General features: G+C 31.8%; 1 protein-coding gene across 2 annotated transcripts in view; it reads right to left on the bottom strand.

The window, feature by feature from the left end:
• The window catches only part of LOC107449963 (uncharacterized), a 329392-nt gene that overhangs the window by 15554 nt on the left and 303423 nt on the right, over positions 1-10415 (bottom strand). For both annotated transcript variants that reach the window (XM_016065656.3, XM_016065657.3), the window contains exon 4: positions 1704-1831. In XM_016065656.3, the coding sequence (XP_015921142.1) occupies positions 1704-1831 (128 nt within the window). The remainder of the gene's footprint in view (positions 1-1703; positions 1832-10415) is intronic.

Below are 10415 nucleotides of genomic sequence, written 5' to 3'. Positions count from 1 at the left end.
TATATATAGTATATAATACGATACTCAAGGCCATGGTTCTAGAGATGCTAGAGGAAGTAGTACAGCCCACAATGGAGAATTGGGATGAGTTTTCTATCTTATGAAGATGAAAATTGATTGGTGATGTGATTGTTGATTGTTGAATTGAAGGATGAAAATTGATGATTCTTATTAAGATAAAAATAGTTGTCTACTATGCTAAAATATCCGGATTTGACTCATACTGATTTAGTGAATTAATGACCGATTTTAAATTATTATTAAATTTTAATACATAAAGAACTTGGACAATATCGCGAAGATTGAATCTCGAAAGCTGTTAATTTGGGTTAAGTAACAAGACGTTGCAAAATTGTTATCATAATGTGATAAAAATATTTGAGACATTTCTATGCTATTACACATTTATTTAAAATAATTCTCTAGAATTTGAAATATAAAAAGTTAGCTGTGGTTCTTAACTATCCATGTCTTGGGCATAGCACTCTACATTCTAGTCCTCAAAAAGAAATTTTAATACAGCAACTGCTCTGCGTTTCGAATTTCGCAAAATAAACGATCGTAAAGAGAAGGGCTATACAGTACGGTTATTTACAGTTAACCATTCTCCCAGATCTTCAAGTACTTGTTCGAATACTGTACGTGACCTCTGAATGATTCAAAGAATGTTATATTCTTTTTTTTACTGGACGTGATGGGCATAAAAGATGTTCAAAACATAAAGCGTGCGCCATTCAAGACAAAGTTACTTTTTCTCTTATAAAGAAAAAAAAGAACAACTTTTTTCTGATTTGTTTTTATGTTTAAAACGTAACACATGTGAGCAAATCTTATTTTGTAACTCTGCATGAAACGTTGTTCATAAAGTAAAATGATTTTTTTAAAGAGAGGAAGGAATTTTTTTTTACTATACTATGGAAAGAACATTGAATAATGTTTTGAACGATACAATGAATGCCCGAAATAGCCTTAAATTTTAACGGAGCTTATCGGAGCTTGCATAACACACTGAAAATAATGGAGTTCATTATGAGAGACGGAAAATGATGTAACACATTTGTGACACTAGAAATAATGCAGCTAATATGAGACTCTGAATTTATTAAGAGATACTGAAAATAATGGATCTAATATAATACACTGAAAATAATGAAACTAATATGAGGCACTGGTAAATAGAGCTAAGATGAGACACTGAAAATAACATTTAAAGTTTGAAAAATATGGGGTTGAAGTGATTGCCCTGAATATAAATAAACCCAAGATATCACGAAGCAAATGAGAGACACGCGAAGTAAAGGAGCTAGTGCAGGTTCATATTTAACTAACCATCAGCTTCTTGAAATAAATTTTCAGAGTCTCACTTGATGGTTTTAGGGATGCATGCAGTGGAAAAGGTATGAAAGGAATCTTTCCGTAAAAGTACCAGTTTGGAAATCTCTCTCAAAGTGTCTTATACAACCAAAGAGTCTTAACCTGGGACTGAAAAAGGGGGAATATATTGGTAAATACAAGATAGTATTTCTCAGCATAGCATAAGCAATGTGTTTAGAACCCGAGTTGCCTATACCCAAAATTTTATCCTGGAGCATTGCATTATTCACTAGATATGAATCCGCGTCCATCTATGGGGCTGTATTGATTTGCTGATCTATTTGAACTCGAAACTGAGTCGCTTTATTAACACTTCAATTATTTCTTACCATTGTTATATAGAGCGTCCAGTGATGCTTGTTCTCTTTCCGAGAATCTTGGTAAAGATGGTCGCTGTCCCATCAACTCCGTCCTAGCTCTTTTTAGGGGTGGTATCCCTCGGCCAACATTTACAAATCTGCAATAATTAATTCCATTTATTATGAAAGTTATCACTTGATTTTAAGAAAATTATTTCAAAAAATATATATGAAGTTGTATGAAGTATATGAAGTCAATGGTGTCTCTTTATCGAGACGAAATGCGAATGACTATACAAGGTGATGACTAAGGCCCGGATTTTGATGACATTGGCATTTTTTTGCATTTTTTGCATTTTTGGACATTTTTTGTCCTTTAGAGCATTTGAGATTTATAGGGCATTTTCTTTAAAATTTTGGGGCGTATTTTGCATTAAAATGCATTTTTTAAATTTTTTGTTAAATTTTTCTAATTTTTATTATTTTTTATAATTTTTTATTATTACACTGGCTTTCAAACAATGAAGAAAATTTCTAGGATATTAACAGGTGAAGCAACATCTTTTCAAATTGAAGAAGAATTGTCAGTCAGTGTGACCGTCCTTTTCANTCATACATACTTAACAGTAAGTTTTTGTACGAGAATTTCCCCATTTGCGCATTGGTTTAAGTTGAAGCGTTCGCAATTCACACCCATTCAAAATAGTTTTACTCTGGTTTCCACAGCAGACATATTCAGACCTTCTGTGAGAAAGAGCTCTCGTGAAAGTTCTCTTTTTTTGTATATTTTATTTTCGTCATAAATCATTTATTATTTTTTAATTGCAAGCCTCAAGTTATTAATATAATAAACTAATAAAAAAAACTATACACTCTAACATTTAACTATAATTGGTAAACAATAGATCATGTAGTGACGACTATGCATTCTTTTTATTATTACGTGATATATTCGCAAATATCAAGAATGCTGCACTCACAAATAACGCAGAATATTTTATAAAAAAAATCTTTCTGAAACTGTATGCCCCCAACGGAAATATTAAATATCGTCAAAATGCCTTTATTGAATGTCATTTTTAATAGATTATTTTTACATTGGTTTTGGAGTTATACCATTTTTATGTACAGGAATTAGTTTAAGTTATAAAATAAAAATTAAATGTAGGCTTATGGCGGATTGCCCTTAGCTTTCCGACTCCATATTTTGTGGTATTCTAATAACATCCATATTTTCTAATAACAAGTTTTGACAAGTAACACGCTACGTACTCAAAATAATAATAATAATAAACAATATATACAATAATAGACAATGCAATGAGCATTGCATTTATAAATACATCATGAATTGAAAGGTAATATTAAAGTAAATAAAAAATTAAGTAATAATAAAAAACAAAAAAATAATAGTAAAATAATTAGAATTAAAAAAGTAATAAGACTTTAATCATTTATTTATTGGAAATTTCTTTTGCTTTTTATCCAATCAAGTATCAACAAATGTATCAAGTATTCAGTTGATAATATTTTTTATTTTATTTTCAAGTTTGACTCTGAAGAAGTTTTTCACATCACCCAGAAAAAAGTGCTAAATTTGTTAAGTTTTTAAAGTAATAAATGAATTTGAATTAATTTAGTCAAAACACCTATGTGAAGAATTATTTTCAATATTTCAGTTATTGTACTACTTGTATTTCATGATGATCAAAACGTATATCATGCAATATTTTTTTTGAACGTTATTTAATACATTAGTAATATCTGTCTCTAATTCTAAGAATGTCTCTAATAAGCAAATTTAAGGTCACAAAAATTGTAAACATAATTTTAGTAGAAAAAAAAATGTATTTATCGGTTGTAGGGACTGTGTTGGCGACTGTTTATCCGAGTTATTGCCGCCAACACGAACATTGTTCCCTATCGCTATATTTTTCAAATTTAATTAAAGCAAAATATTTTCACATAGTTCAATATTTCCGTTATCTAAATGAAAAATATCAACATACACAATAGTATTGGACACGACAATTATCCTCGTGCATAATATTCACGATATTATCGTTTTGATATATGTTATCGTGGAGGTTCATGATTGTATCGTATTCGATAAACATTGTTTTCAGTAGTGATCGTGATGTTTTTGTGTTCCATTTGTATTATCATAAATGATCGCGATACTGCCGTATATATAGATCCATGTGTTACATTGGTAGCCGGTATCTAGCCAGATTCTGCAAACCAGAAACTGGCGTCGTTCCTAAGTGTTGGTGAACTTGGCTTCATTATTCCTTTAAAACCGATAAGTACTGAACTTAGCGAAGGCAGCAACATCTGGAGATATAAATCAATGTTTGTCAAATTTGCAAATTGGAGCCGTGATGGCTCAGGGTATAGAGCACTCGCTTCCCAATGAAGTGATCCAGTTTAGAATCCCTGGTCGATTCGAATTCTGCACACAGCTTTCACAGACCACAGTTCTGACATAAAATATCCTCAGTGATTGACGGATCATGGGTTAGAGCCCCCTTGTGGTCAGGCTGCCAGTGGGAGATTTTCGTGGTTTCCCTCTTCATGTAACGCAAATTTGGGTTAGCTCCTTCAAAAAGTCCTCCACGAAGGCAAATTTCTCCTAATACTTGATCCAGGAGATCCCATTCCTTATCTTCTGGATTGGGTTTGAATTTACAAGGCTACGGAGTTGATTATTAGTAGTCTTAAACCCAAATAAATGGGGTCGGCTGTTCATTGGCGGTTATTAAATAAAATAATCGAAAATTATAAAATAAAACTTTTGCAAATTAACTATCACCAAGATCAGCTTTTGGCAGTTATTAAAAGCCGATAGGAAGAGCTTTCGTTCATCTTCCACCATAATGAGAAGTTACAATATACAGTCAAACCCCGCTATAGTGAACCTTCAAGGGACCGAAATTTCTGTTCACTTTAACCGGGAGTTCACTATATCCATATTGCAAACAATTTTAACTAATTTTTCCGCACTGATCCCTTTTATTACACATTATTTAAATAAATGACCCATAAAAAGAAAGGCAAAAATTGTTAAAAAAAACAATATGTAGTAACAAAAAATGTGTTAAATTTTATTTCTTATTACTCTTTGTCTTGCGTGCAAAAAATTTAGGGGTGTGCCCTTTATTTACTGAGATAATAGAAGCAAACGAGAGAAAATGCTTATGGCTACATTCCACCCAATAGATGGTTTTAAAAATCGGTATATGTATTTTATGCAGACATTTAAAAAAATTACCGATAATAAAGATAAAAAAATCATTCGAAGACAAAAAAAAGTGCATAATATCCAATTTCCTTTCTTCTTTTGGTTCATGATATCCACAAAAAATAATATTATATGTGTATAGTAAGGCACGGGATCCAAAATTTCGTTCACTATATCCGGGAGTTCACTATAAAGGGGTTTGACTATTTATATATATGTATATCAAGAAAAGTTTTCTGGCACTTTTTTTTTATCTAAGCGATATTTTTAGGGTTAACTGCGAACAAAAGGAAAACTTAAAACAGTCAGAAGAAAACCTAAGCCTACTGTCTTCAAATCACGCTTTATACAATAAGGAAGNCACTTTTTTCTAAGCGATATTTTTAGGGTCAACTGCGAACAAAAAGAAAACTTAAAACAGTCAGAAGAAAACCTAAGCCTACTGTCTTCAAATCACGCTTTATACAATAAGGAAGGGGAACAATAACAAAAAACTTTTTTCTAAGGCACTTCATATTGAAAGGATTTCAAGAGAGAATAACCGTAAAGATTTTTTTTAAAGTTTGGGCATAGTAAAAGTAGTAGTTTTCTTTTCATGAAGCAGAAGAAAAATAAAAATAAGCATTTGTTTATGATAAAACCTTCCGGATTTCTAAAAAAAAAATTCCACAACTTCAGTTTTCCTGGCAAACGCTCGTAAAACGAATCCAGTTTTCTCCCATTCTTAAAGTCCCTCTGTGGAAATATTTTTCTATCCAGCACTCGGGATTTCAGGAAGGGGTAAAGGGGTGAAAATATTTCAGTTGTTTTCAGACAAAAGTTTTTTCTTCTTCTTTTATATGCTTCATGGGAATTACAGTCGTGATTTTAAATCTATCAACTGATAAATAAGTCGTAGTTCAAAAAGAATAGAAATGAAACACAATGGCTAGATTTAAAAGGAAAACTTTCAATCTTTGATAGGGTATTTGGAATTTTAAAAGTCACGGGAAAAATAATGCCTGAAAATAGCACAATTTTTAAGGGCTTGCATTTTATTTGCCTGAGAATGATAAGTGGCTTTGAGTGAAATACACTCACTCATCACGAATTCTTCCACTGACCATTAAGTTAGAAAGGTAAAATTTCAATTATAGATTTTTTATAAAATATTCGGGGGTTAAGCCACCTGTTCGCTGACGCTCATCAACCCCGATAATTTCTTCGCAATAATTGCTGTTTCTTAGCGTAAAACAGTTGAAACTATTCAACTAAAAATACAGTCGGACTTCTATTTTACGAACTTCCATTTTACGAATTTCTCTATTTTGCGATTTTTTTCGAGGAACCAAGAACATCTATATATATATTTCTCTTACACGGCGACAAAAGAGCCTCATTACAACTCCCCGAATGGCAACGCTAGAAAATCGACCCATGATTGCCGCTAAAAACGTCACATGCCAAATCTATCTGAGATGGCTCAACATATAGCGCTTTTAAAAACGGAAACTGAAATAACCAGAGAGAGCATAAGCTAGGCAGAAGTGAGTAGTCTTTGTAAATAGATCTCTATTTTAGTATTTTGTCGAAAGCGCTTTTTTTCACGAATTTATATGTTACCAATTTATTTGACGATTTTTGATTTATATCACGAATTTATTTGTTTTACTAGAATTTATTTGTTTATGCAGGTTTTTCCATTGCAATTCACTTATTTCAATTTTTAATAGACTTAATTATAACCAAAATTTAAACCTTTTTAAAGAGATATCAGTTTTAGAAATTTTATCTTAAGATTTTATACTATAGCACATTTCTAATAGGTTTAACGAATTACATGTCATTTATTTGAATTCAAATTTATTTTAATGACTTAGTATTTACTAAAAAGATGTAATTTTTTTTTAAAAAAAAAAATTTGTTATATGGATTTGAATGATTGTTTTGAATTCTTAGAGTTTTGTGCATTTGCAATGTACCTAAGTTAGTAGCTAGCGAAGCGAGCTTGGTTTGCGAAGCAAACCATATAAGATTGCGTAGCAATTTTTGGGGGTTGGCGAGCGTTAGCGAGCAGGGGGCGCATCCCACTAGTTTTGGAAATTTCTCCGTAAAATAACTTCCAAATAGCGAAGTGAATTTTCTATTTAACGAACTTTTCTTTGAGAACCACTTTCCCTATTTTCCAAAATATTTCGAACTTTTTTTACGCATTTTATGGGGAAATGACCTTGAATTAATTTTCGAAACACCTGATTTATGCAATGCTTTAGTGCCTTTAGAGAAGGCAGTAAAATCCCTTTTTTATTTGCATTTCAAACGAATACTTCAGTCCAAATGAACGGATATTATCAGTAGCAATTAAACTTTAAAGCACATGTGGTGATGTATGTGTTATTTCCTTTAAGATAAATGCCTTATAATTTTAGACATGAATTTAGCTTTTTTTAGTTGAAAATGTATGCAGCATGATAGTGTGACACTGGATAATGTTTAGCTCCATTGCTTTCCATACAGAAAATACTTTTATGGTTAAGATTTATAAAATAAATAGTAGATACTAGTTTACAAGATAAAGGTGCATCCATTGGTATTTTAATTATGTCTGGTGTTTATAAATTTAAGAACCTGTTTTGTGTTGTTCAAGCATTTTAAAAGGTGATTTTCTATTTAACGAATTTTCCATATTACGAACTTATTATCGCGATTTAGTTACTTCGTTAAACAGAGGTCCGAATGATGTAATAAAAAGAACAATTGTCCGTCCGCTTCCCATGTCCAAATATTTCCTTCCCTGATCCCTAGCAACAATTTTACCTTGGCCCCAGGTGTGCTTAAAATTGGTTCAATATGGGTCTTATATAAGCATGCACCAAGGGACCAGTATTGGGATGCCTAGAATTTTTAATATTGATCCTATATAGGGCCAATATCGGCCTTTATGTTGACAATATAGGGACTAAATTGACTGAATAATGAATATTAAATATCTGGTAATTTGACAATTCTATATAGGGCTGATATTGGTTGCAAAGTAGCAGAAAAATATCGGGTGAATCTAACAATTCTATACAGTTCCAATATTGGAAAATAACCGCCCTTTGAACCCTTATTGTGTCAAGGTTAGTGAATGTCGGTCCAAAGTTATTTTGTTACTAGGGATGATACTGTTAAGATCTATTTGTGAACGTAAATCATTTTTCTAAATAATAATTTATTGAAATAACATTTAAAATTAAAAGTATACCTGTTATAACAAATTTGGTCAGTTCAAAACTGTAATTTAATAATTTTGCTTACTAAATGGACTGGTGTATATTTTAATAAAAATTTTTGCCTTCTATACTTTGTGCATGAAGTTGATCTTAAAGTTCTAAATCCTTCAAAGAATCTCTTTAACGGTAATTCATAATATTCTAATGTTATTTACACCGAAGAATAATTATAAAACGATCAATAACATCAGACACTGATTTAAATAATCTTAAAATGTAACGTAGAGTTACGTTGTTCTAACAATAATAATAATAAAAACAATCCTCTTAAACTTTTAATTCAGAAAACAAAACGAAATTAAAAACTTAATAACAGTACAGTTCCTTTAGGGATGCAAAAATATTTATTCACTATGTATCCTAAAAAAACAAACAAACGCTTCCGGAAGTCTTGAGGTCCTCTTCTGACGTCATAACATTAAAGTGATTATTTCTTTTTTTGACGCTCCGGATTTGTTTGTATATATTGGAAATACTTACTTTTTCATAATTTGACTTTTGTGCCGTGTTTTTGTGAAAAAATGAGTTCTTCATATTTTAAAATATCATATAAGGATATAAAAAGAAGTACTTTGGGAAATTATCCTAAATTGATATGCAATTACATGATAGTTAAGATGCAATTTGGCTTACACCAGCAGAAATTCTTCTACCTGAATCTTATATCGGAAGTTGAAACAACCTCTACAAATACTACCTCCCACTGTGGAGTGCATGAAACGCGGTCGAGAATAAGGTGAATAGGAAAACAAAAACTTTATGATTTATATAAATTTAACCCTTATGACAGCCAAACCAATGTGAAAATTAATGTGGGAAAACTGGATCCTGCCACGTGATTTTCCAGCCAATAAAAATGCACCGACAACAATGAAAAACTGCAACACCATCATGCACACTAGATTTTTTTATATAATAAGAAATACAAAAATAAAAATATTTCATTCTGATATTTAACAATTATTTGATTCATTAGAGCAAGGTTTCTATGACCTGGAAAAAAACAAATAAGCGGTAGCTAAGGTTTTTCAAGACTTCTGAGAACTGAGTAAATGTATCTTTCAGTTGAGAATTACTAAATTATTCTCGAGTTACTCTTTTCACCCATATATATTTCCTTTAAACTAAATATTTATTAGTAACTTAGAACACATCTAGATATATTTCATTTTTGCTACCACTTAAAATAAATTTCCAGACCGTGGGAAACCTGCTTGACAGTAATGTTAAATAAAACACGTTTTACCGATATAGAATTCTTTAATTTGGAGAATTTTTTCTTATCAGATAAATATAGAAAATCTAAAACTTCATTTCGGTATCAAAGTAATAAACCTAACTGACAGTAATGCTAATTAACAGGTTGATATCAAGATAGTGATCTCCATTAATAGACAGTATGTTTCTTATCAGATTATAAGAAAAATAACTAAAACACCTTCATATTTGTACTTCTTAGTTATTGTATTAAATAACTTAAGTGTCANATTTATTCGTTGAATTTTTTATATTTATTCGATATTTTAATATCTGCTGAGCCGACCGGCTTGTGTAGGAGGCAGGGAATTGTAATTGCATCAGAAAGGTCCTGGGTTCGAATCCTGAGCAAGGCATGGATGTTTCTTTCTCTCTGTGTGTGTTCTATGTCCTTTCTCCTTTGTGTGTAAATGAGTGTGAATGTGATCCGCCCTATAAACGGGTTGTGGTTGTGTGAATAGCGCGACAGAAATCGAATTCCTGGCCATAGATGGCGCCACTGAAAAACAGGAATAACCGCATCCCCACTGCCTAAACAGGCATACGACAAAAAAAAAATCAGCTGAAGATAGATTAAGAGAAATATCAGTGTTCGGAATACCGGGCAAATGTATACCGTGCAGTGGCACTGAATCGTAAAAAAAAAACACCATTGTAGGGTATACGGGGTAGTGGCACTTAATTAGACCTAGTATGTATTTCGGACATGAGACTATGCGATTTTATTTCATAACCGTCGTTGAACAGCAGACTCAATTTTGAGTTTACGACTACTAATGTTCAACATCGTAGCCTTGCAATTTTGAACCCAATCCAGAAGACAGGGGAACTCTTGTATCAAGTATTGGGAGAAATGTGCCTTCGTGGTGAACTTTTTGATGGAAGTAACCCGCATTTGCGTTACATGTAGAGTAAAACCACGAAAAAATCCCACGATTAGCCTGACGGCAAGGGGATTCTAACACATGATCCTTCTACCACTGAGGATAT

The sequence above is a fragment of the Parasteatoda tepidariorum genome, chromosome 3 (assembly GCF_043381705.1).
Source record: "Parasteatoda tepidariorum isolate YZ-2023 chromosome 3, CAS_Ptep_4.0, whole genome shotgun sequence".
Lineage (NCBI taxonomy): Eukaryota > Metazoa > Arthropoda > Arachnida > Araneae > Theridiidae > Parasteatoda > Parasteatoda tepidariorum.
This window is presented reverse-complemented; position numbering and strand designations above follow the sequence as displayed.